A 23,713-nucleotide genomic window follows, 5' to 3' on the forward strand; every position below is an offset into this window, starting at 1 on the left:
TTATCGCACATTACTGAAACTACAGCATTTCTTATTTACTAAAAATAAAAAAATAATGTCGCTTCTGTATCATCCCATTCTAAGCCGATCTATTAAGGAGCTTTTGAACTGGAGCTCGTTACATTTTTTAAATCAATTTAATATAAAAAAACTGGAACCATGATGGAAAAATTGGTTTATTTACAAGTCAACACACTTTAAAATGTTCCAATTTATGCATACAAAGACAAATAAAGAAAGTAGCCAAAGTTTATTGTAGTAAACATCTTGACAGCTGGTTAAATTCCATGATCATTTCTTTGCTCTGAATGCTGATCAATAACCAATAACATATTAGTTACATGTAAGAAGCCCTATTATTATCTATTTATGTATGTACACAAATAATTACATTGAGATTATGACAGGCTATGTCACATCTAAACCAATATTAGTGCAGAAATCCAAGCGACGTTAAGATTTCTCATCACTTTTTAGGTATAACAACATTTCCACTCGTCGCAATTGGGATCAGGAGCTTGCGTTGTTCCAAGCGAAGATATTTTTCAATAAGCACCTCCACTGGCACCTTGTCACTCACATGACCTTGCCTGCAGAATAAAGCACACACACACACATCAGCTCAGTCCATTTTCTTTATCACCTCCAACGTGTTTCACAGGGACAGGGACAGAAAAGAAAATCACACTCAAGGCTGCCATCTAAAGGCCAGCATGGCTGTACTGGATCTGTCCGCTCTGGCAGGTTTGGATCACATTATTCAGTTTTATACTGTGCTTCTTTCCATTTCTCCACAGGTGGTGTCTCAGGATTGTGTGTAAATTGAAGCTGCAACACTCCTGGATTTATGGATTCAATGTCCGGATCTGTTCCGGCTTCATTCAGAGATTGGTTTTCAGAAGTAATGAGCATTTTAGGACTCCTGGTTCAGTAATAACTGTTGAGATTATACGATTATTAACACAAACCATGTTTGTTATAAAACTTTAGTCCACGTTGGAAAAAGAACTACAGATTTCTGCCACCGGCCACAATCACATTACACTCAGAAGGATAAATATTTAAACATGTGACACATTTTTTACTATTTGGTCTTAGACAAACGTAACAAAAATATTCTGCAAGATCTGCAAGATTCCTTCAGTTCTGAAAAAAGCTGGTTCAGAGAGGCGACAAGGTGCAAATGTTTCTGCTGGCTCGAGAGAATATCCAGCGTACAGGTGAGTAGAGCTACAGCTGTGCCAGCGTTGGGTCTCTCCTGACCATCAACCTTAAGACTACGAACAACAATGTGAGGGAAAACACACATAAAGCCCACCTACCTTTTCAAAAGAAGCTTAGCATCTTCAACATCTATGGTTTTTCTCTTTGCATGAGCAGCATATGTCTCTAAATCCTCTGCAAGCCTCTCAAAGAACTTATCCATTCTGCCAGGTAAGAAGAGTTGATGATGTCACGTTCATTCCCATCTCCAATGTCCACAGTAAACAGGGAAGGTGATTGTAACTTACACTTCATTTAGGACAGGATACACATCAGCAGAGACTTTGGTTTTGGCAAAATGCTTGAAAACATTCATGAGGTAAGACTTTGGAAGGCCTTCCTGCCTTTTCCTGGGCCGTGGCGGCTTTCTGACCTGCTTTGATTTAGCAGGGGAGCTTTTACTGGGACCACTGGAACAAAAACCAAAGCTGCCAATAAGATTAAAGATAATTCAGTCACCTAACTTTGGTCGGGGCTTTCAAGCCCATTCTTAAGTGAATGCTTTCTCAGTCTATTTATAACAGCGTACATAGAATCTAAATCTAAACGATCACATTTTTACTCCACCCCTGAATGTTCAATCTCCCAGCTATAATTTGTGACTGAAAATCTGCAGCAGTGAGAAACACGAGCAACTGTTAAAATCCAGGAAGTTTGGGATGTAAAATATGTTTATAGCACAACCTGGTAAACGACTGTAAAAATAACCGCACATACTGTATTTATTAAGTTATTATCCTCACTTGCTGCTTCTTTTGCACTTCTGGTTAGATGCTAAACTGCATTTTGTTGCTCTGTACCTGTACATGTGCAATAACAATAAAGTTGAATCTAATCTAATGTAGCTCACCTGGGCTGAACATTGTGATCAAAAGGTTGGGAAAACACTCTTTTCTTTCTGACAAAGGCTGGAGTCTTGCTGGGGACGTCTGAAGATTTCACAAAAGGTCACATTTTATAACTGATCCCTTTTACCCAAATAAACATTTTGCTTTTAAAAACAGACACTAACCTTCCCTCTCTTCCTCATCTTCCAGCTCATCACTATCGTCTGCAGCACCTTCTGCAGGGGAATCATGGCGTCGGCCGTCTTCCGAACAGTTCTCTTTATCGACCAGATCCTCAGGATACTCCACATCTGGCTGTCCAGTGGTTGACGACTCAGCGAAATCGTTGAGAGGCTGGTCAGCCTCACTGTCTCCCATTCCCAGAGTAATGGGTAGAATAAATGTCCCCTTGGCTTTGGACTCGTCCTCAGAGCATCCTACATGCAACCATCAAGACAGCACGACAGACTAACTTCCAGAGTTCATCAATAAAATTTGGTCATATGGCTTTTTTATTTTCGTGCGCATCTAAAAACATGTTTGTCGCATATTAAGAATAGTTCAAAAACATTCCATCAAGCAAAAAAGATCATTATTGACTAAATATTGTTGACAAGTTGCAGGGTGCAGCTTCATACATCTTATGTTACTCAGTAAGAAAAGGGAAATGCATATATATTTATATAACCGCTTCATCAATAAAAGGACATCTCTGGAACTCTCACCTGTGTCTGAGGCGTCTCCGTCTGTTTCTGTGGCGTGCACGGCAACACCTCCAGAACAATGAGCCTCGTGCTCTTCTGATACGCGCCCGTCACCATGCTCCTCTAGCTCAGCTTCAGAATGAGTCAAATCCTCCTCGGGTGAATTTTTGTGCCCTCTCTCATCATCTGCAAAATCCTCCTCCTCTTCGTCAGCCTGACAATCAACAGGATTTAAGTCTTTAGTTTGAGAATTAGCAGTGTGAGACTCTTGGGCATCCTCCTCCTCCTCCTCTTCTTGAGATTGTGACCCGGTAAAAGCTTCGACTTCAGGCTCAGGATCACCACATTCTTCCTCACTGTGAGACTGTTGGGCACCCTCCTCCTCCTCCTCTTCTTGAGATTGTGACCCGGTAAAAACTTCGACTTCAGGCTCAGGATCACCACATTCTTCCTCACTGTGAGACTTTTGGGCACCCTCCTCCTCCTCTTCATCCTCCTCCTCCTCTTCTTGAGATTGTGACCCGGTAGAAACTTCGACTTCAGGCTCAGGATCACCACATTCTTCCTCCTTGTGAGACTCTTGGGCACCCTCCTCCTCCTCCTCCTCTTCTTGAGATTGTGACGCGGTAGAAACTTCGACTTCAGGCTCAGGATCACCACATTCTTCCTCCTTGTGAGACTCTTGGGCACCCCCCTCCTCCTCCTCCTCCTCTTCTTGAGATTGTGTCCCGGTGGAAACATCTACTTCAGGCTGAGGATCACCATCACTTTCTTCAGTTTGAGAGTCTCGTGCACTCTCCTCCTCTTTATAGTGAGACCTGGTTGTAGATTCCTCTTTCAATCGGGTATCCCGATCAGTGTCACACTGAACAATATCTGTTGTGATATCAGGTTCGCTGAATGTGCTTAAGCCCAAAGTTAAGCCTTCAGTGCAGGTGTCACTGGGACCCAGTCCAACAAAGCTGCTCATCCCTGGGTGGTAGCAAAAGATTGTCAAAAGGGAAGAGAGAGAAAGAAAGAGAGGCAAGCAAAGAATCTATATACACAATTATTATTATTATACACTTAATTGTGTGTGTGGTGGCCTTGTAATATAAAGAGCTTTAGTCTAAAGGGGAAAAAACAATTTTCTGGCTTAGCATTGGAGAAAAACAAAATAAAATCAATTTAGATGCCTTTTATGGTGTTGTCAGAGTTCATGGTTGCAGCCATGTTTAAGCCTCAAAATATACAGAAACATCCACGGCTTCGTTGCTTCTTTATACTTACGATTGTAAACCCAACAAAAAATGTTGATTCACAAATATTCCAATAATTGTATTCACCTCCCATCTCTATTCTATTTACAGCAGCACCAAAGGCTTCTTCTGTGATTTTCCTGCGGTTAGAGACTCTTCTCTGCAGACCTCTTTTTTCAGTCTGGACATCTGCAAAAGGAGTCTTCAGACTCAAAGATGTAGATCTGGGAAAGAATGGGGGGGAGAACCCAAGAATTAACTTCTGCATCTACCCAGTAAATAGTTGATGTGTCTAGAAGTACAGATATTGCCCATGAAAACCACATAACCTCAGGAAATAAACAAATCATTTTTATTTTCTTTACCCTGATAAAGAGAGTGATGAATGCTCATTTGCCCATAGCTCACTTTCCTCTCCAACATCTGTGAGCAGATAAGAAACTTTACCACAGCCACAAAAACTGTAGCACAATCCAAAGTTTCGCTGAGAAGGAATTCCTTAAAACTCACCATCTCCACCTTTAAGACGCTTCTCAAAAGCGGTGACGTTTAGACTCTGCCGTTGTCTCTTTCTGCTCAGTCCCTTAGTAACCGTTGGAGCAATGCCCATGGTAAGATCAGGCAAGTCCAGTCCTGATAATTCAGTGCTGGAAATAAAGGTGATTTTTTTTCCCATAAACAACACACAACATCCTTTGACATGCGTCCAGTCATGACAGGTTATCTGAGACACCAGATTTGAAAAGACGTGCACTCCGAACCTCGTGTTCTTGCCGGTGAGGCTGGAATTTGCTGAAAATGGCTGTGGCTCTTCTGCCTCTGTCTTCCTATGAACCACCGGGGACCTTACAGGCTCTGCATCCCATCACAAGTGACACGATTAAACAGACAAAAGACACAGTCACCTGTGAGAACAAAGGAGCACTGCATGTACCGGTCATCAGGATGTTCTTCAGGATGTGTCTCGGTGTGCCTCCATCATCAAAAGACATTAGGGCTGCAGTGTTGGACTCTCTCTTGACGGCGGTCCTTCTCTTGGTGGCGGGTAATGACGTTGTTGTTATACTCTTGGAAGAAAGCACACAGTGGAACTCCAGATTCAGGATTTATGTGACGGGTATTTGTCTCCACCTCACCTCGCGCATTTTCTGTCGCAGGTTTCGCCTCAGTAAGTCCTGTGGTGTTTGACCAACATTGTCCTTATTACTCAGTCGGCTGCTGCGCCTGGTCACGCTGAGACTCTGTGCTTTGGTCACACTAAAGACGGGAAAAGCTCGACATCAGGAAGGATTGGGTGTAAAGGAGAGACTATTATTTCTCTATGTGGAAGGAAGCCGTGTGTCTGTTGTCATGTCCCCGTATAGAATAACAAATGTCGGCGTTGAAGAGTGAGAAAGTTCTTCCCGAGTAAATATCTTAGGTTTAAATAATTACCTGCGGGTGATTGGAGTTCTAGGCGGCTCGGTGCTAAGAATATGTCTTAGCAGGACCCGAGCAGATAAGTCCTCCGTAGGATCCATTTGGAACCGAACTCACGCCGTCAGCTGGTCGACAAGCAACAAGTCGGAAAATTTCACCAATAACGTAATGCTGTGTAGATCGGTAAAAGTTTCTCTAATCAAGCGTCATCTGACTGTAAACTGTCTGCTTAAATTGTCTTTTTCTTACATAAATACTATGTCAACGGACCCAAAACTCAGACGGTCCCGCGTTATTTTTAAGTGAAACCTCGCGAGAAGACGCGCTCTTTCTTCTTCTGGCTTTCCTTTAAATGGCTGTTTGCTTCCACGCAGCTCTCTAGCGCCATCCTCTGAAGAACCAAACGAAACCTCAAGGTAAACTGACAATAACAAAAAAAAACAAAAAAACAATGATGACAGCTTTTTTAATGACAGGTTGCAATTAAGTACTGGAGTAGCACAATAAACCTATCCATTTATCCATCCTCTGCAATCTGCCACTCCTACAACCCAATAGTAAACACCGGTGGAGGGAGCAATGCACCATAGACAGGTTGCCAGCACAAGAATAAAATATACATATAATGCTTTCCCGAATTTTCCAGTTTTTGTTCTTATCTTTCTTTTTAAATAAAAATCTTAAAGAGCGTATGCAGGTCTCTGGAACGAACAATATATCGACGTTAGTGCAACTACGACCTCTGCTGGACTATATAGGGAATAACAGCTCCAGTATATATGGCTGAAAACAATACAGGTGCGTCTCTGCAATCAAATGTGTATGATATGTTCAGTAGTTAGTTCTACAGGTAATTCTGTCTATAACATTCTGCACAAAACTACAAATACATGCCTATTTAACTTTCAATTAGCGTCCTCTACACTGCAAACTTTAATAAGATCAAAAATCAATCATTCAAATATATAAACTATTGCTTTGTGTCCTATAATTCATTACACACATACCCTTAATTTAACCTTTTTTTAAATACATCTGTAACCTCTGTGAAAAAAGCTGCAACTGGAGTGTGGTTTGAATTGTTTTAATAATTTACAACAAAAATAAACTTATCAATTACTAAAACAGAGGGCTGCCTGTTTTATTCATTGATAATGAAATGATCCCTCTTCCCTTTACACTGGAAATGAACAAACTGATTGAGTTAAGGGCGGTTTTGACTAACACTTCACGCATTGTCACAGGCTTTGTTTTGAGCGTAAAAAGTGCAAAGGCTCCTCATCCTGAGCAAAGGCGTGATGAATTAGAAATCAGGCCTGTCCTTCTTCAGCTTGGAGTAGTCCATGTTAACTGCAAACAGCTGGAAACATACACAAACACGTACAGTCAGTGTGACAGGGCAACATGGACTTTGCCATAAGATAACAGGCGAGATGTTTATTTCCCTTCAAAGGAATACGCTTCTGACAGTATAGAATTATGAAAAAAGTCAGAATGTGGATCAGCGGAGATATCAGGATATCAGGAGATATTTGTGCAAGTAGTGCATAACCATTAGTACTTTGTATTGTTGAGTGGGCTCCATTTTGTTCCATGGCTCTGGGTTGTTCTTGCGATCCCATCTAAGAGAAAGGCAATAAAAGAAAAAAGGACTGTCAGCAATTTGTTGACCCATAAATGAACCACCACACAAACACAGAAGGAAGACCAGAAGATCTTCCTGGAACCAGATCGACACTTACGAGACATCTGGGTTTCTCAGGGCCAGACGGCTCAGGTAAAGCATGCTCATGGTTGCTCCACCACCGATGAAAATGAAGAGAGGGATCAGCTAGCAGAAGAATGAGACACATAAATCAGGAAGTAGCTCTGAGATGACCAAACATCTGCCGTTGTTAATATTAGCACATACTTTACTGCAGCATATCTGGGATCAAAATCATAAAATAGCCAGTAACTAACAGCTATAAAATCACAAAAAATAAATTATACATATATAATCATAAACCACCATGCTGTGCGTATAAACATAACACCTAAACAATGCATCATTAATAACTAGAACTGGGTTGTTATTGAAGCTCGCCCACATTTGTAGTAATCGGTGATCTATTAATATGGACGCTGCCGTAAAGTGCAGTGTTTCACCCCGTCGCCCTTGACTATAGACGCTGTGCATTGCTCCGGCCTACAGCCATGACGTTATGGAGCCCACACAGCTCTGTACGTGCTGCAGAAACACGCGTGCATGGCAACACTGGATCAGACACCGTCACAGTCCAGAATTAAACCACAAACAATCCTGCTGTCGATTTTTATTGGGCTTAATTTGGCTGGAGCAGGTGGAGCAGGAGCTGCCGCCACACCAGAGGCGAGAATAATGACATTTAGATCACAGCAAATACGGACTAATCTTCTGTAAGAGGATCGCTAATTACAGAGGTCAAAGACGGGGGGGGGGGCGATTTGATTCCAAATCTCAGGTAAATGTTGAGGAATTTGGAACTGACACGAAAAGCTGCTGGATGCAGTAATTCCCCCTTGGTGTGCTGTATAAGAGCCATAGGAGCGAATCACGTTCGTAAGATTCTATCAGATGGTGACACATCGGGTGGTTTTGATGAGATTAGCAACGGACGCGCGTCCTCCACCGCGCTCTCAATGTCACCGCTCCGCTGGGCCGGAACCGGGCGGCTCGGTCACTTACAGCCGGGTGGCTCTTCAGCTGTTTCCGAACGACCCCGAACATCGACGACATGGCGGGTAATAATCCACTGGCGGTCCTGGTTCCTTCTGGAGGAGAAATGCTGGGGTCTGAGAAAGCGCGTGTGTGCGGAGGGTCCGGAGGCGCACTGACGCGCCCCCCCCACCGCACCGCTGACAGCCAATCCCGCACTGCAACGACAACACCTGTCTGTCCGTGTCTGCCTGTCTGTCTGTCAGACACCTGCCCAGTGTAGCCATACATTTACCCCGCTAACATACAGTATATACACATATTCTAATACCACCAGTTTGAAATTAGAGAACGGGCTCGCCCACCCTCCATCGTTTCTCAATACCAATGTTTAAAGTGTTAAACGGTGTTTTCATAAACACCTTACATTAAGGTTAACTTAACACTAATGGGGGGGGATTTATTCCTTTATTTCCTTGGTCATACAAGTTGGATTAACTGGGTTGCAATTTATTCCTTCTGGTACCAGGCTGAACCTGCCGTTTGAAAACTTTACACCCATCGGAGTGCCAGGACTCACCCTTAAAGATAAGGTCAGGAGGTTAGAACCAATTAGCATGTGTCAGTCAATACCTGGAGGCCTGGAGCCTGATGCCCCAGTGATAGAGCCCAGCAATGGTGTGGATGCTCCCCTGGGCTGGAGTCATGAAAGCACCAACAGTTTAAGGATGTCTCAACAGCTGCAGGCATTTGAAGTCCAGTTATTTAAATTCAGTTTAATACATAACAGACAACTGCAACTCAGTCATGTATTTGTGTGAAAACAACACAAAGAAACCCAACACATTCAGACCAAGAACTGAACACACTAACTGAGGCTTATCCCGGGGAGGGAAAAGTTTCGATCCTCTCAATTTTATCAGGACACTAAAACGTCAAATGATGAGAGTTGGCAACTGTCCATCCACGTGCGCACACAATCAAAACTCCCATCAAGGACAAAAGAAACATCAGGATTAACATGGAAACAAAGTCTCCTCCAAATAAAACTCTCCTGGAAGTGCATTGAAGAAAGAAAAAACAAAACAAAACAAAACAAAAAAAAACACCTGATACAGTATTTCATGTAACACCAGCCTCTAATCAGACAGAGCTAAAACTAAAAGTTACAGGATCTCCCCTTAGCTTATGATGCAGGTAATAGAAAATGTAGAAAATACACATTACTACTCTTAAAGTACAAAAGTGAATATAAAAATAAGACTCAATAGTAGCGGTTCAATTTGTGCAAACATGTCTACCAGAAAATACAACTATCTGATCGCCAACTTGTCAGCGGAAACTAAGAACATCTCGAAAAAGGAATGACAAATCTACACCACTAAAACTGGTTAGGTAGTCAACTAGGCTGTGAAACCTCAGAACTATCAACATCAAGCATACACCTGGAACCTCCATGGAGAACAGGTTTTTATCCATTAACACGTGCATTTTTTTTTGTTTGTTTTTAGTAAACAAGGTGACAACATCAAAAACAATTATTTATTTTAAAGCAGGACTGTTAAATGCTTTAGGTAATGATGCTACCCAAGTCCAATGACTGAAAAAAATCCCTTAAGACTACAAAGTGTGATTTCATCATGTGGCATTTCTCCTCTTAAATTTTCATAAATAGAAATTGTACCCAACTGATTTGTCATGCTTTGTGCACCAGCAACAGGCGCAAGGTCGAGCTAGGTCAAACATGCCAGATGAATTTGTAGATAAATATTATTGAACTTTTAAAAATCAAACCTTTAAGGGACTATTTCAGTAAAGGTTGCCTAAACTCTGCAGTCAGAGTTTAGGAGTGATGACGGACCGTCGCGGCTTCTTTGGGGCAACAAATGTGCAGTGAAACTCAGGTCAAACAGTCGATCCGATAAATCCCAAGAGGAAAAGAGTGAGAGTCCCGTTTTAAGACTGCAACTTCTGTTTGGCCGAATATTTCTTTGGATTACGAGACTGTTGAAAATGGATGTAATTTAGGAATGTCATAATGCCCAGAAACCCAGGGCGGCACATAAAGCCTGCTCTGGATTTGTATGAATGATCCCCCCCCCCCCCCCCCAAAAAAAATATTTTCATCCATTACAATCACCCTCCTCTCACATTTTCTGCAGAACAAAAGGATCCGACCACCTGATCAGAACACCAGACCCTTCCCTGAGCTGTCGCCCATCACGGCGGAGGCCACGGCAGGATCCGGGGGGGTGGCCGCGCAGGAGCCCGGCTCCTCGCTCAAGCAGCCATCCGCAGGAGAGACGGCAAGGCTACGGAACAACAGGTCCATGGAGGGGAGGAGGGGCTTTAAGAGGCTGACGGGGCAGAAAGCGGAGCCCCCATGGGGGGTGAAGTTTATTTTGTTAGGGTCTGGGCAGGAAGAGATGACAGCTGGTTTGAGTTTCTGTATAGTGCTAGAGGGGGAAAAAGACAAAATATGATATTACGTCAGGATAACAAGCAACCAACTGAAAATTCTACTTTATATCATCACAAATTGGCAACTTCCAAAATTTAAATCTCCACATCTGTGGAATCCCAATTCAAATTCAATCATGTATAACATAAAATGCTGGTTTTATTGATCCATATTATTTAGAGACTTATTGTCATAAGTATTATTTTCTTATTTACGTGACAATGTTATAAGGGGGCCTAATCGTCCAGTGTTTAAGATTAACAATGAATATTACATATAAAAACAATCATATTTATGAATAATCTTCAACAAAGCATCACCACAAACAGAATATCAATTAAAAGATATAATTTTTCTTCCCTACAGAACGACACTTTCTCCATGTTTCTGCAGTAGTCCAGCACAGACAAACAAATGACTTGGGGGGCGGGGGTATTGAGTTTATGCCATCTTTATTTACCCCAGTGGATGCTGATTAGTTTTACACTGGACCTTAACCTGGTCTAGTTGGTTGAGATCTGAACCACTTTCCTCTCGGAGTGAGCTGAGAACCCACCACCAGGGGGCAACAGCGGGCACTCAATGTCATCACAACAGCTTTTAAATGATATTAAATCACAGAAAACTAAAGACTAGACTGAGTCTATAATACACATGTTGCGTTTGTTTATGGGCAGAAAACGCGTGTGTTAACTGTAAAGTTTTTATGCATTTGGCCCTGTTACTGGATGTTTATCTCACTTACTGGTATGCTGCTGTAAAAAAAAAATAAATAATAAAATGCCTGAAAGTTTTGGTTTGTTGTTTGTACAATGAGGAGAGGACAAGAGTCACAGGGGTTCGGTACCAGGTTCTACAGCTCTTCTAATCAGACACAAATTAGATGCTTGAGAGCCAGCTGTTAGCAGAAACGGCTGGGAGAGGGTAGGTAGTCACGACTGTAAATAATTGCCTAAGAAGAATCCAGTGAAACCGATTAGAGATCTGGTTTCTTGGAAAAACAGCAGCTGATTCATCCAATAAAAAAGGGAGTGTGTGCACCATCATCAGGACCATAAACAGCATAAACTTTGTAAGAAATTGGCAGACAGGAGGCATAAAAATAAAATTCATTATCCACCTGTGTGAAGTGAACCCAATAAATCAGTGTCATTAAAAGTCAATACTTGTAAATGTAAATGTGAAATAGACTGGAGGAGCAATATGTTTACATGGGCGGTAGGAATACACCTGGTCAAGCTGCGTCTCTGGCAAAGTTGGCATTTTTCGCTACACTTTAGGGGAAAGAAGGCTGTAAAAATACGATCTGAAGTATAACGCACATACCTGGTTTCCTCCCAGAATCGGACTTTCTCACAACCCTCTGGAGGCTCTCTCTGAAAGCAGCAACTTTTGTTTGGTCCTGGGGAGGAAGACAATAGTATCGGCATGGAGAAGTCGGCCTCATTCTGGGAGGAGAAAGGAGAGGAGACGGACAAGCCTCCACCACCTCTCAGGCCTGAAAAGAGAACCCAAAATACAAAAAAACCTCATTAAACTGACGGCGATGCAGATTCAATAATCCATGTATACGTGTGATTTTCTGAGGACTTTAGTTGAGTGGTTGCAACAGCAGTGATGCGCAGGTTGATTCTTCTTTTTCATAAAAACGTCAAATGTCAACATTTTACTTTAACAGCCAGAAGTGCAAACTCAAGTTACAAATGAATGTCATCGCTAACATGACACATTCCAATCGAGAACTAACCTTGACAGACGTCAGGCTGCACGTCGTCAGAGCTGGAGGTATAGGTGAGAGGGGAGCTTGGGGAGGAGTTTGTGGACAGCGGCGTGGTGGCCCGGTCACTCTGAGATCCACTGCTGCAGCTCTGTGGAGGAATCGGTGCCCGGTGGCCATCTGGAACCTCCAGGAGCTGAGCAGAGGAGACAGAACACGGTTAACCTGCAGAACCTCCAACATGAATGCATCTTTAGAATAAATATAAAATGAAATTCAATAGCCAGTAAAACTGTTGCTGTTACAGTTTTAGAAGGAAAATGTGCAACACAACACAAATGGATAATGAAACAGACAAAATTGGCTAACAATAATAAATACTGTCTGGCTAATACTAAAACTGCAATGTGTGTACAAGAAAGAAAATGAGTAAATAAGCAATACATTTAGGAAAAAAAACAAATCAGTCGACATGTCTAGAGCACAACACTAATATACCATCACAGAAAAAGGGCAGCCTTTTTTCCTCGCACGCTCTGAACATTTTCACACGCGTATGCCGACGCTAGTGTTGGTGAGAGTTACCCTGTGTTGTGGATGTGGTGGCTGACAGATGAACATTCCTTCCAGCTCCTGGTTGAGGCCCTCCACGCTGCATCGCAGTGGAGGAACCAGTGTTGACAGGGGAGCGAGGGGGATGGGAATGGGCCGAGTCTGAGGGCATGAAAACCAATGGAATTCAGGCTTGTAGCAACTTCAAACAGACCACACGAATGTTTTACAGTTCACGTGTCTATTCTGCTTATTTCCTTCTCATCACCCACTTAATGGCGCATTCCAGCCCAAAAAGAACAACAAAACCCTTGTGCCTTAAATCAAGTTAAACATTAAATTTTGCAGAACAGAAATTCACCAAGGCCCACAATCCAAAATGATTACTCACCAGGGCCCTTATCAAAGACTAACGCCTTTAATTGAAAGTCAAACCTCACATGCTGTCAGTGTAATCGAGCTTGTGTGAAATAAGTGAAACCACCTGAGGTCAGTGGTGTGTGGCTTCACACGATAAACTGTGCCAACCAGCTGGGCTGAAAAGCAGAACTATGTAGGATGTCTCAGTTGTAAAGCAGAAGCATTGAGATGCGTTTGTTTTCCTCTGTGTGTGCTGCTTCCTGTGATGAGCCAAACACTTCACTCTAATTTGTTAATAAAACCAGCAATGCTAAACGCTACACTGAAAAGTGATGAACCCGTCTTTTTCCACCAGGTTTACGGTTAAGAGATTGTCTGGAGTGAGTTTGTTTATGTGGGTGCTAGGGTACCTGAGTAGTTCCTAGGCTGCAGCCGCCCTGAGGATAACCCTGCTGGCAGTCTTTGTCACCCCCACCTGGGACTGCAGCTTTGCTTCTCTGTAGTTGTTGTTTTAGCTTAGCAATCTGCAATGAACAGAGGTTAGAGTCAGTTAATCAGCCCACATATAGGTCAAAGGAAGCCTCTCAAACAGAGAAATGTGGCACAAGAAGTCCACTGGAATGCATTTTCTGAATTTTTCAGTGGCAATAATCAGATTGATATTTCAGAGAGCCGATGGAAAAAGCGAGCCTCGAGAGAGGGGGGAACTTTCATTACAGATAGATGATTTCATCTCCTGTTGCTCAACATTGTCAACATAAGTCAGCCCTTTGCCAAGAACACCAAATAAAATCAGGTTTAGCAAGGCCCGTTGAGCAAACCGAGCAGAGATTCACCTCTCGCAGATTCTCAGCACTGCCCCACGATGCAGATCGTTTGTGGCTGCTGCTACTTCTCCTGCTTTGGGATTCATCTGCCCACAAGGCTGGAGTCTGAGGAGGAAACAATGTCTAAATACAAATACAAATCATCACGTGCCAATTTAATGTGTGTTCCGGTTTCGGCATCAAACTGTCTGAGGAGTTAAGAAACGGCTGTACTAAGGTTGCACGTTACATAAGACCTTCTGACAAATGTACAAATTTGCGCACTAAGCACAGTTAGATGCAACAACATCACATCACCCACACTTAGACTCTCAGTTCATGCTAAAGAGCAGGAGAAACTGAAAAACATAAAGACAGCAGAGGGAAGAGGATGTGGGCAACTGTGCAGCAGTGCCGAGCGCCTGCACAGAGAGCAGAGAGGACGGGAAGAGACCAAACGGCCCCATCAACTGACTCTTCTTACTGATGTGGTTCTCACTTTGTCAGAGTTGTGCAAACACTGGACACTCCCTCCCGTTTGCCTCCCAGCAACGACTTTGTCTGCGGTAACTGTAAACTAATCAGCCCCAAGTGGACCCATCTGCCCTATCATAACTCCACTTTTACAGAAACATTCATGATCTGAACGAAATATTGGCTCCATTCACTTCCTTTAGGGGACATTATTCCAATGAAGCTGACCTGGGTGGACTTGTCCTTATGAGAGGAGCTCTCTGGCTCTTTCGGCCACTGTCCCTGCAGGTACGGACCAATGATAGCATCAAGGGACATTGTCCTCCTCATGCCAGAGCTCAGCTGGTGAATTCTGGCCTTTCCTGCTGTCAAATAGAGACATTTTTTTATTTGACATGCAGCGACATAATCAAATATCCCAGTTATCTGAGTTTGCATAAGCTGATTTATTGCATTCTAACTGACAACAGCTGCTTGAAGCTCCTACATCATTCAACAGCAGTTGTAAGTGTACATGTATATGGATGCTAAATGAAATATCGATACATACATTGATCCATACATTGGGGACATATTGGAAGGGTTACAAACAGTAACTCGTACCTGATTTGCCATCTGTTCGGTTCAGTCGAGGCTTGGAGGTCAGCTGATAGGGAATAGTAGCTTTGAGGGGCTGCGGACCCAAAGTCGCTCCCCGCGATTGTCCAAGTCCACTTCGGCCAGACATCTCTGAAGTGGCAAATGTGGAACTGTTTAGCTCCCAACCAAGTTAAACAACAATGGATGTGGTCCCTGGCAGAGATCTGGGGGCGCTGCGTGGACAGCCTGGTGGTGGCTGGCTAAGTTACCAGCTGCAAGCCTTCCTGGAATTGGGATGACTATTCAAAAATGCTGCAAAATGTCAGATTTGAGTCACCCCGGCAGGCATTTTCAGGGAAAAAGCACTAACAAAACTAATGAATTCAACAGATCGGAGGTTCCCAACAGCTTGAAGTCGGGTCTTCGACGAAGAGCATAGTTTTTTCTGGCTTGTGTGCGAGTTAGCAGCCTAGCAGGCAAAGTTTCTTTGTGAGGATGTGGAGATATTTCACCCAGTAGTCGAACAAGGAAGCGGCTCCAGTTCGAAAAAGTCACGGTAACGTCAGTTCCTGGGTCCTCTACGAAAACATGACGGTGTATTTCATTACAATTTGTCGGGCTTGAGTCTGGTTTTGGTGGCCGTAAAAGTTGCGAGAATCGCACAGTTGTTATCCCCACAGCCAAACTCTAAACACCTCGACCACCACGCTGGTGTGGATTTAATCAGAAGAAGGGGCGGGGCCAAAAAGAATCGCACTTTTGATTGGGTGGACAAATCAGGCACTTCAATCTCATTGGTCAGTCAGCCGTCAATCTGTCAAACCACCGCCAATTGATTGTGCTGTCACCACCCCATATTTCATCTGAACTGATATTAGACTGTTAAATGCGCTTTGACGCGCCGCTGTTTCACTCTCGTAAAGTACATTTCTTACTGCAGCCACTCCCAATCTAGGCAATCTAAGGACAAAAATGCAAAGCGTTATTGACTATATTAACTATACTGTATGTAAAGAGTCGTACCTTTGCGTTTTCTTCATGCAGGACTTTGTGTTTCTGACCATTAATCAGCATGTAAAGTTTCGAGGTTTACAATCATTTTTTGCCACGTCTCGGGTTTTTTTTGGGTTTTTTAACAATAGCGTGACGCGGAAGAGCTCTTGGTGTATTTATGCAATTCACGTTTATACGGTACTCTAATTTTGTTATTATTTTTCTAATCATGTTAAATTATATGATGACGTACTTTTAAAATGTCACTTTACCTCGTTCACTAATGTGATTTGACGAAAATAAATGGTGTCTTTAGGTTTCCCATGATGGATCACTACATGCTTGGGCTGTCGGCTGGTTAGTTTTTCATATAGGCCTAAAATAAATGTATTCCTCTTGACAGCTCTAAATTTATCATCAAACGTGTGTTCTGTAGTAAACCATATATAAGCATATATAATAACAACTCTCTATTAATCACATAATATGTCACACACCAGACAGTCTTCTTCATTCTTTCAATTGTAGGCCAAACATTTCATCACCCAATTAAGTCAGCCAAGTTGGGTGGCCAAGTGGGTGGACTATGGTGTGGTTTTGGGAGGTGTCTGTGCATGCTTGCTTGTGTGTGTGTGTGTGTGTGTGTGTGTTGTGTGTGTGTGTGGTGTGTGTGTGTGTGTGTGTGTGTGTGTGTGAGGGAGATAAATGCCTTGACTCTGTGGAGAAGGGAGTGCCAATGGTGGGACCAGAGTTGGGGGGGGGCTAGATAACACAAAGGATCAGATCCTAGATTGGTTCGCTGATGTCTTCTCTCTCGAACCATCCTGGCCCCAAATCTACACTAATGTACACAGGGCTTCACGCATGCTTACACAACACGTCAATGCGCCTGGAACACCAGTTTGGGGGAGATTGTGGGGTTATCTTAGTAGGGACAAAGTGCCGAACATGCAACCAGCAGCTGGCTCATCTTCTCTGTGCAACTCCACCCATCAACTAATGTCACACAACTGATGTCCCAGAACAGACAAAGAAAAGTGAAGATAACTGAACTTATCTTTCTGGAGTAACCATTAATTTTACCACCAAGCACTTAATTGGACAATATGTCCATCTGGAATGTGACTACTACAAATTGCATTTCCATCCTTTACCAAAGAACCCCCAGCTGTCCATTGTTATTTGTTTGTGTTAATGAATGAATGATCCTAACCTCTGACCTCACATAAGATATTTCAGACCCATTTGAGGAGAGTCGATGTCACATTTTGCCAAGTTACAAAGGGGGGACATGAAAACAAAAGGTGACCTCGGGACAGAAGGGGAAAGTGTTGGGTTTCCAAGTACTACAGTTGGAATTGTTTCATTAGGGGAAAAAAATGGTTGTGCCTGGATGTTTATTCAATACATTCCCATTTGTGATGGGCCAAAAGTTCCTAAAATGGTGAAGATGAGAGCATAAATTTGCCAGCATTAATCTTTAAAGGCTAGAGGTGTTCCTTTTAACAACATCAACGGTATAACATTTTAAAAATTAATATCAAAATGTCATCTTAGCAAAAGTGTACAGGTCATTAAAGTTAACATGTTTAGATCCACGATTTAATGCAACACTCCTCATAAGTATAATTATTTTAATTAAATGTAACATGATTGTTTTAAATCCGATACTATTTTAAATGAAATTTATTTTTTTTAATGTTAGAACATAAATTAGGATTCAGCCTCGAGAGCTCATGGATGACCACAAAGGTTATGGCAGCTGATGTACTGCAGCGCCCCCTACAGGCTATATCGGGACTTTAAAAGAGGACAAGGTGAAAATTTCATAAAGACGTTTAAAAATAACTGGAAAATAATACAGGGCTTAGAAAGGATTATTCACAAAGAGGAGAAGATTCTGGAAATTGTAATTGGTATTTTTGGTGGTTTCATGTTCTCCTTCCATGGCTGGATCCAGACAGTGTTTTAAAACCAGTTCTTAAGTCATCACATTGAAGGCGCCCTGTTCACTGATCTGTAAACGACTTGCACCCATGTGCATGAATCCCACAATTTGTTTTATTTATTTTTTCTGAGTTTTATCTGACTTTTTGTAAATCATCTGCAAACTCTTTGACTTCATTGTATCGACAGACTCAGTAATGAGCTCATCATTGGCTCTTGCTCATATGCTTTTCATTAGTCAGGAGTGATATAACACTTTTTTCTGCAATATCAGTGAATGAATTTACTTTCTCATCAGATACTTCAATCATAACATTGGTAACAAATCGTGTCCAGCATTCAAGGTTTCAAAACTGATTTATTGCAATTTGAAACCACATCATATCCAGTCTCTCAACAACACTGCAATGCAACATCCACACTGGACAATATTAGTACTGTATGTGATAAATAATAAATGCACTTGTTAAAAAATAGAAAGAGAAAGCAAATATGGCAAATATTGTGAACACAATTACACACATCCAGTAAATCTTTCAGCTCATTCTACTTCACTGAGTTTTATTTGTAGACAAAGACAAGAAAAACATTCATTCTGCATAGTCACAATGCCTGATCATGCAGGTCTATCAACCTGCGTGATTTTCCCTAAACACTGTGTCTAACTTAATGTATAGTCAGAAAAGGCCTAAACTGCGGTTCTCTCTAACATCCATCTAGTCATTTTAAAAACCATTTTAGCATAAAAATGACCTAGCCACTTTTACACAGTGCATTAGCATATATGTATCTCTGTCTTATAATTCATAAAATAGGGTATTGTGAATCACTACATCTGTTCTTTTAAAGTCTACAATAAACCATCATAACCTGCTGATATTACGAGACAATAGGATGAGCGGTCTGGCTGATGGGACCAAGAATGGGACGAGTATTAATGCAGGACGATCTTGCAGTGAGTTTGGGTTAATGTGAGAGTACAAACACAGACCTGTATGTGACTGGAATCAAGTAATTAGTGATGAGGAGTTCAAATGGAAGTGTCTGATGGCATTTGAAAGGTTGTCAGTTCTGAGGCAGTACAGCAGCTCTTCCTGCATCTTTGTTAAACAGTCCTGTAATCTTTCAATGTACGGTTCTAATCTCACAATGCTCAGCGCATAAACGTAAAGGAACTTTAGCAGGAACCACAGAAGAGAGCATATTTCCTCCTGCCAAAAACAGTCGTTTACATATTGTCTTTAGTTGTCGGTAAAGTTTCTTTGGCGCCCCCTAGCTGGGAGACAGCGCAGGACTGCTCTCTGTGCTGATATTAACCAGGCACTCACTGGACTTGAGGCTCGCCAGCGATTTGCAGCTGGGGATTGAAGCCAAGGAGCCACACAAACCCATCATGGAGGGTGTGTAGTCCTTTTCTGGAGGGGTAAAAGAGAAGGTTCAATTTAAAACTACAGGTATCTTTATTCATACTAATTAATAGACTTGTAGATGGGAGCAATGATAACTATAGTTACCTGTGCACCATGCACCCCCGTTCTGTGTTCCCTCAATCCTCTGAGAATCTGAATCCAAACTTATTTCCACTGACAGCAGCTCTGTGCTGGGGAAACTCCGCCTGTAATGTCATAGTTATTTCGGTATCACACTTTTGATTGGGTGGACAAAGTGAAAGTTTTCAAATATGCAATGAAATCACAAAGCACTGGTCAACCACATGGATGAGCAGGTCTGTTTTCTTTGTCAGTTTCTGGCAAGAAATGAAAAGTGACAGGCTTGACCTTCGGAACAGCTTGACCTCGTTGTTGTATGGTTCCAGCGTTGGCCACTGGTTGATCAAAGGGATAGAGAGGTTTTTGCTCAGGTGGTTGGGATCACACGGAATCAAGCTTGTCCTGTCACACGTCACACAAAATGTACTCCTGTCAATCAAACGCAGGTCACGTGAGCTGACTTACTGGATGAAATCTGGGGTTTTGTCCGGGCGCATCACTCACAGCTGCTCTTGAAGCTCCAGGACAACAGCCTCCAGCTCCTTTTTCTCGTGCAGGTTACGACTCTGAAGTTCCTCCAGACGAGCCTTCAGTTTCTTGTTCTCTAATTCAGCGTTCTTCAGCTGGGACTCGCGTAAGCGGACAAGCTCCTCCAGGTAACCCTGAAAATACACGTCAGCACAATTTCAGCCTTTAAATCGCACTTTAGCGCTCAAAATTTAGTGCCTCGGTCGCTACCCTCAGCCTAGCATGTGAACCTTTAGTTGACTTTATATAGAGGGGTAAAGAAATAAAGGATTCATGGTAATAAAACAATCAAAACAATTTTTTTTGTTAAAAAAAAAAGCATTTGTTGGACATTCAATCCAAATCAGTTTTATACCTTCTGAGCATTGACGATCTTAAACCTCTGCTCCATCTTGCGACACTTGGTGCTCCAACTCTCCTCGTCGGTGACCAGGGGCACGTAGGGATGTTCTGGGATGCTGTCATCACTCGTGCTGCTGTCAATGCTTCGTCGATCGTCGTCATCGCTCAGATAATCATAGCTACAACCAGAGGGTGCTTCAGACTGAGAAACGATCGGCCGCGCAGCTGTGAACTATGAAATAAAACGTTACCTTTGGGTGAACTTCAAGTATGGTGTGTAATCAATCACAGCAGAGGATTTTCCATCCAGTTGTTCCCCTTTTAGACAGAAACTACAGGAATGGGGGGGGACAATCACAAAAACCTTAAATCTCATAAATGAACCTTAAAAATGAAGCAGACTGTGTGAGGTCGTGACACAAAGGTCTTCTTCACCTGAAATCGATGGCACCAAGACCTATAAGCATTCCTGTCAGGACTGTGGCTTCCTCTCTCAACAGAATGGCTCCTTCCACATAGAACCTCCTAAAGAACAAAGGCGGGTGATTTATTTGGGATTAATTTTTTTTTTTAATTAAAAATCAGAAATGGTTAGTCAAACATCATTACGGGAATCGGCACCGTGTTTGGGGGAGGGGCTTCTACCTGGTGGTTCTGCTGTCTCTCAGAGCAGTGGCGATATACTCTGAGAGCCTTTTCTCCATCAGCGCTACTCTTATCCAGGCTCGCCCCTAACAAAAACAACAACAAACAACTTTCAGCGGTTTCTGCTCACAAACTGAAGTCTTCTGTGTTCCGACATAACAGAAACAGGTTTTCTGTCATGGCCATACGCAGGACTCGCCTTGGCTCGTGATGTGCTGATGTTTTCCATGCACTCGATGCTGCTGATGCAGCTGTTGGGGACTTTAGGACAGGCCACTCGTATGTAGTCCCAGAAACTCCTCTGTCCATCAAACCAGCTGCCAGAGCCTATAAAGAGAAAGGCATTTAGACGGGTGGAGGTGATAGTCTCACTAATGTCTCATTCTGTCTCGTGACCTTTAAAACGGTGGCTGAGGATGTGTTCCAGGATGGCTGCAAAATTGATGAACTCGTCAGAGGAATCGTCTATGGGCTCGGCCGTGTATTTCTCCAAAAGTGTCTTCACAGAAAATCTAGATCCAGAAGAAAGGGGAGGAGGATGTCATTTAAAAGCATTGTTGGAGTTTTAAAAGCTGCCATCAAAGACAAAAACCAGTCAATGGATGACTGTGAGGAAATTAAATGCTTTCAGAATGCTCTCATTTCCAGCACAGAACACAAACATAAACGCAACACTTTTGCTTTTTCTCCCATTTTTAATAAGCTTAGCTCAAAGCTCCAAGACTTTTTCTATGTACACAAAAGGCCCATTTCTCTCAAATATTGTTCACAAATCTGTCTGAATCTCTGCTAGTCTTCTCCTTCGCTGGGATAATCCAGCCACCTCAGAAAAGAATTCATATTTTTGTTCAGTGAATTGAGCTTCAGTCTCAGCTTATGACTCCAGTCTGATGTAATCGAACATGTGATCGAGTATGAAAACTCATCTCGTCTAATGGATGTAAGACTCATCAGTACTTACTGTAACTGCTAGTCTGAGAGACGTCACTGAGACCTTAAATTGAATTCTAAAAAGTTTACTGTATGGTGTTAAAAACACAATAACATTACATCACCTGCATACAATGCTGGAGGGCAAAAATCAGCTATCAGCTATCTGTCCTGGTGCCACACAAAAAGATGCTGACTAATTTCATCCATATCACTCACTAATGCTTAAAGCATTTACCTTAAAAATCTTAAATCAGCACCCCCATTTCTGAAAGAGTAGTGGCTAATATAAATATAACATCAGTTAACATAAATCCTTGCACAATTAAATGTTTAATGTCAGTCAGGGGTGCCCTGGTGTCACCCTTTAAAATCATTTTCTGTGTACATTCAGGTTTCCAATCATATTTTCAGGAGACTAACTAAAACAGTCTAGTTGCTGGAGGAAAAGTGTTTATTATATTTTTGTCTAGCGACACACAGCTGTTAAGGGCCTAACGAACAGTATTCAAACACACCATCTGACTCTGATGATCAGACAACAACCACGAGGCAGTGACCGGGATATGCAGTGTTCTGATATTCAGCACCTCCAGAAACACAGTTCTTATCCTGACACATGGAGATTTCACTCCATTGTTCCAAAGGCAACAATGTCCCATTCAGCCACTCTGACTGTGACCAGATACTGGGCCATCACTGGCTGGCTATGCTAAACCAGCAGGATTTCTTGTGTTTTGCCTGTATTATGGGCAGATAGGCGTGTCAGGGGCTGATAGTCCAGTGCCCTTTTAGCCCATTATTTTCATCTGAGGCGTCTCCTCATGATACTTTTAAATTAGCCTTTGGTTGTAATAGTTGCTGACAGTCTTTTGACTGATGAAAGGCAACACAGGCGAGAGCTGTGAGTCAACTAAAGTCAAACTAAAACAAGCAATAAGGTGCTGAAATATCCAGAGTCAGTGTTTTAACACTCTGGGAAAGACATTTAAGTGATCCAGTGAGGACTGAATGTACAAATTTTATTGCCTACTCCCTCCCTGCCCAAAGTCCCTGAGGTAACAGCTAGTCCTTGCCCCTGGAAGGTTGTCGTCATAGCAACCACTCCATCAGCAGGGGGAAATAAATACATAAATGAGACTGTCAAACTCGTAAAGGAGAGCCTATCTATTAACATGCTGGTGGGAAATTTTCTAAAGGTTATTAATGGATACACAATGACACAGGCTTGCGCGTTCGTGATGACGTAATGATGGGTGTCAAAATACGGACGCGGTTGTGAGACGAAAACAGAACGTTTACGCACAAGTCTCCTTTTCCAGAGAACCGACCTGCAGACGGTGATGAGATTCTTTCGCTCCACTGCCACGTTCCGAGCCGACGCTTTTTTCGAGACATCTCCCATGGCCATCGCTGCCTGCACACAGCCGGACACCATCCAGGAGGAGGCAGCCCCTCTGCAATCAAAGGACCCCTCCCTGTCGGACACCGGCCCTCTTCATGCGCTCCTGGATGATGCGTCAGAGGACGGGTTCCAGCACGGAGACGTCAGAGCCGGAAGCAGTTTGTTTAACGTTTGGATGTGACGGAAGAAGGGACACATTAAACACACTGCAGGACAAATAGTCCAAACGACTGTTCTCTCTCTCTCTCTCTCTCTCTCTCGCTCTCTCTCTCCGCCTACTTTTTGTCTCATCGTGACGTCACGAGTGGCGCAAACGGAGCATCATCAGAAGATAAAATCGTTTCATTTTATTTCTT

General features: G+C 42.7%; 4 protein-coding genes across 8 annotated transcripts; all 4 read right to left on the bottom strand.

The window, feature by feature from the left end:
• Nucleotides 1–160: 160 nt before the first annotated feature.
• Nucleotides 161–5,789, bottom strand: cenpt (centromere protein T). 2 transcript variants are annotated; one of them, XM_057038953.1, is made up of 13 exons: nucleotides 5,467–5,789; nucleotides 5,169–5,289; nucleotides 4,967–5,099; nucleotides 4,794–4,887; nucleotides 4,543–4,679; nucleotides 4,398–4,455; nucleotides 4,120–4,256; nucleotides 2,816–3,766; nucleotides 2,276–2,527; nucleotides 2,114–2,192; nucleotides 1,512–1,691; nucleotides 1,323–1,427; nucleotides 161–590 (listed from the first exon to the last, which is right to left on the bottom strand). In XM_057038953.1, the coding sequence occupies exons 1-13, from the start codon at nucleotides 5,550–5,552 to the stop codon at nucleotides 467–469; spliced, it is 2,457 nt and encodes an 818-aa protein (XP_056894933.1). In that variant the 5' UTR covers nucleotides 5,553–5,789; the 3' UTR covers nucleotides 161–466. The 2 variants fall into 2 exon arrangements, with proteins under 2 accessions (XP_056894933.1, XP_056894940.1); XM_057038960.1 differs by having other exon boundaries at nucleotides 1,512–1,673; nucleotides 5,467–5,787.
• Nucleotides 5,790–6,519: 730 nt separating this feature from the next.
• ndufa4b (NDUFA4 mitochondrial complex associated b) lies at nucleotides 6,520–8,346 on the bottom strand. The gene is made up of 4 exons (XM_057038987.1): nucleotides 8,159–8,346; nucleotides 7,194–7,282; nucleotides 7,013–7,073; nucleotides 6,520–6,811 (listed from the first exon to the last, which is right to left on the bottom strand). Exons 1-4 carry the CDS (start codon nucleotides 8,207–8,209, stop codon nucleotides 6,755–6,757), a joined length of 258 nt encoding a protein of 85 aa, XP_056894967.1. The 5' UTR covers nucleotides 8,210–8,346; the 3' UTR covers nucleotides 6,520–6,754.
• A 538-nt stretch (nucleotides 8,347–8,884) lies between these two features.
• Nucleotides 8,885–15,777, bottom strand: LOC130529071 (protein FAM117A-like). Of its 2 annotated transcripts, none has more exons than XM_057038976.1 (8): nucleotides 15,102–15,777; nucleotides 14,727–14,860; nucleotides 14,055–14,150; nucleotides 13,629–13,742; nucleotides 12,892–13,020; nucleotides 12,337–12,502; nucleotides 11,916–12,087; nucleotides 8,885–10,584 (listed from the first exon to the last, which is right to left on the bottom strand). In XM_057038976.1, exons 1-8 carry the CDS (start codon nucleotides 15,223–15,225, stop codon nucleotides 10,314–10,316), a joined length of 1,206 nt encoding a protein of 401 aa, XP_056894956.1. In that variant the 5' UTR covers nucleotides 15,226–15,777; the 3' UTR covers nucleotides 8,885–10,313. The 2 variants fall into 2 exon arrangements, with proteins under 2 accessions (XP_056894956.1, XP_056894950.1); XM_057038970.1 differs by having other exon boundaries at nucleotides 14,727–14,863; nucleotides 15,102–15,776.
• A 2,578-nt stretch (nucleotides 15,778–18,355) lies between these two features.
• Nucleotides 18,356–23,584, bottom strand: LOC130531872 (RUN domain-containing protein 3A-like). Of its 3 annotated transcripts, none has more exons than XM_057044059.1 (11): nucleotides 23,259–23,584; nucleotides 21,419–21,534; nucleotides 21,222–21,349; nucleotides 21,023–21,108; nucleotides 20,813–20,902; nucleotides 20,629–20,709; nucleotides 20,391–20,556; nucleotides 20,012–20,169; nucleotides 19,796–19,936; nucleotides 19,532–19,632; nucleotides 18,356–19,432 (listed from the first exon to the last, which is right to left on the bottom strand). In XM_057044059.1, exons 1-11 carry the CDS (start codon nucleotides 23,348–23,350, stop codon nucleotides 19,290–19,292), a joined length of 1,302 nt encoding a protein of 433 aa, XP_056900039.1. In that variant the 5' UTR covers nucleotides 23,351–23,584; the 3' UTR covers nucleotides 18,356–19,289. The 3 variants fall into 3 exon arrangements, with proteins under 3 accessions (XP_056900039.1, XP_056900031.1, XP_056900045.1); XM_057044051.1 differs by having other exon boundaries at nucleotides 23,284–23,580; XM_057044065.1 differs by having other exon boundaries at nucleotides 19,796–19,909; nucleotides 23,284–23,578.
• Between the last annotated feature and the right edge of the window lie 129 nt (nucleotides 23,585–23,713).

Source organism: Takifugu flavidus, chromosome 1 (genome assembly GCF_003711565.1).
Source record: "Takifugu flavidus isolate HTHZ2018 chromosome 1, ASM371156v2, whole genome shotgun sequence".
NCBI classification, from domain to species: domain Eukaryota; kingdom Metazoa; phylum Chordata; class Actinopteri; order Tetraodontiformes; family Tetraodontidae; genus Takifugu; species Takifugu flavidus.

Bases quoted from the DNA above. Each gene is read 5' to 3' on its own strand.
- cenpt (XM_057038953.1), bottom strand. From the start codon at position 5,552: ATGGATCCTACGGAGGACTTATCTGCTCGGGTCCTGCTAAGACATATT. The intron at 4,680-4,793 runs GTTCGGAGTGCA...CTTTATTTCCAG, and splicing joins CTCACCGGCAAGAACACGAG to CACTGAATTATCAGGACTGG. The intron at 3,767-4,119 runs GTGAATACAATT...GCTACCACCCAG, and splicing joins AAATAGAATAGAGATGGGAG to GGATGAGCAGCTTTGTTGGA.
- ndufa4b (XM_057038987.1), bottom strand. From the start codon at position 8,209: ATGTCGTCGATGTTCGGGGTCGTTCGGAAACAGCTGAAGAGCCACCCG. The intron at 7,283-8,158 runs GTAAGTGACCGA...TTCTTCTGCTAG, and splicing joins AGCTGAAGAGCCACCCGGCT to CTGATCCCTCTCTTCATTTT. The intron at 6,812-7,012 runs GTACTAATGGTT...GTATGTTTCCAG, and splicing joins AGCCCACTCAACAATACAAA to CTGTTTGCAGTTAACATGGA.
- LOC130529071 (XM_057038970.1), bottom strand. From the start codon at position 15,225: ATGTCTGGCCGAAGTGGACTTGGACAATCGCGGGGAGCGACTTTGGGT. The intron at 14,151-14,726 runs GTCAGCTTCATT...TTTCCTCCTCAG, and splicing joins ATAAGGACAAGTCCACCCAG to ACTCCAGCCTTGTGGGCAGA. The intron at 12,503-12,891 runs GTAACTCTCACC...TCCTCTGCTCAG, and splicing joins CACCACATCCACAACACAGG to CTCCTGGAGGTTCCAGATGG.
- LOC130531872 (XM_057044051.1), bottom strand. From the start codon at position 23,390: ATGGTGTCCGGCTGTGTGCAGGCAGCGATGGCCATGGGAGATGTCTCG. The intron at 20,903-21,022 runs GTAGAAGCCCCT...TTTGTTCTTTAG, and splicing joins AGAGACAGCAGAACCACCAG to GAGGTTCTATGTGGAAGGAG. The intron at 19,433-19,531 runs GTAACTATAGTT...TTACCCCTCCAG, and splicing joins CGGGGGTGCATGGTGCACAG to AAAAGGACTACACACCCTCC.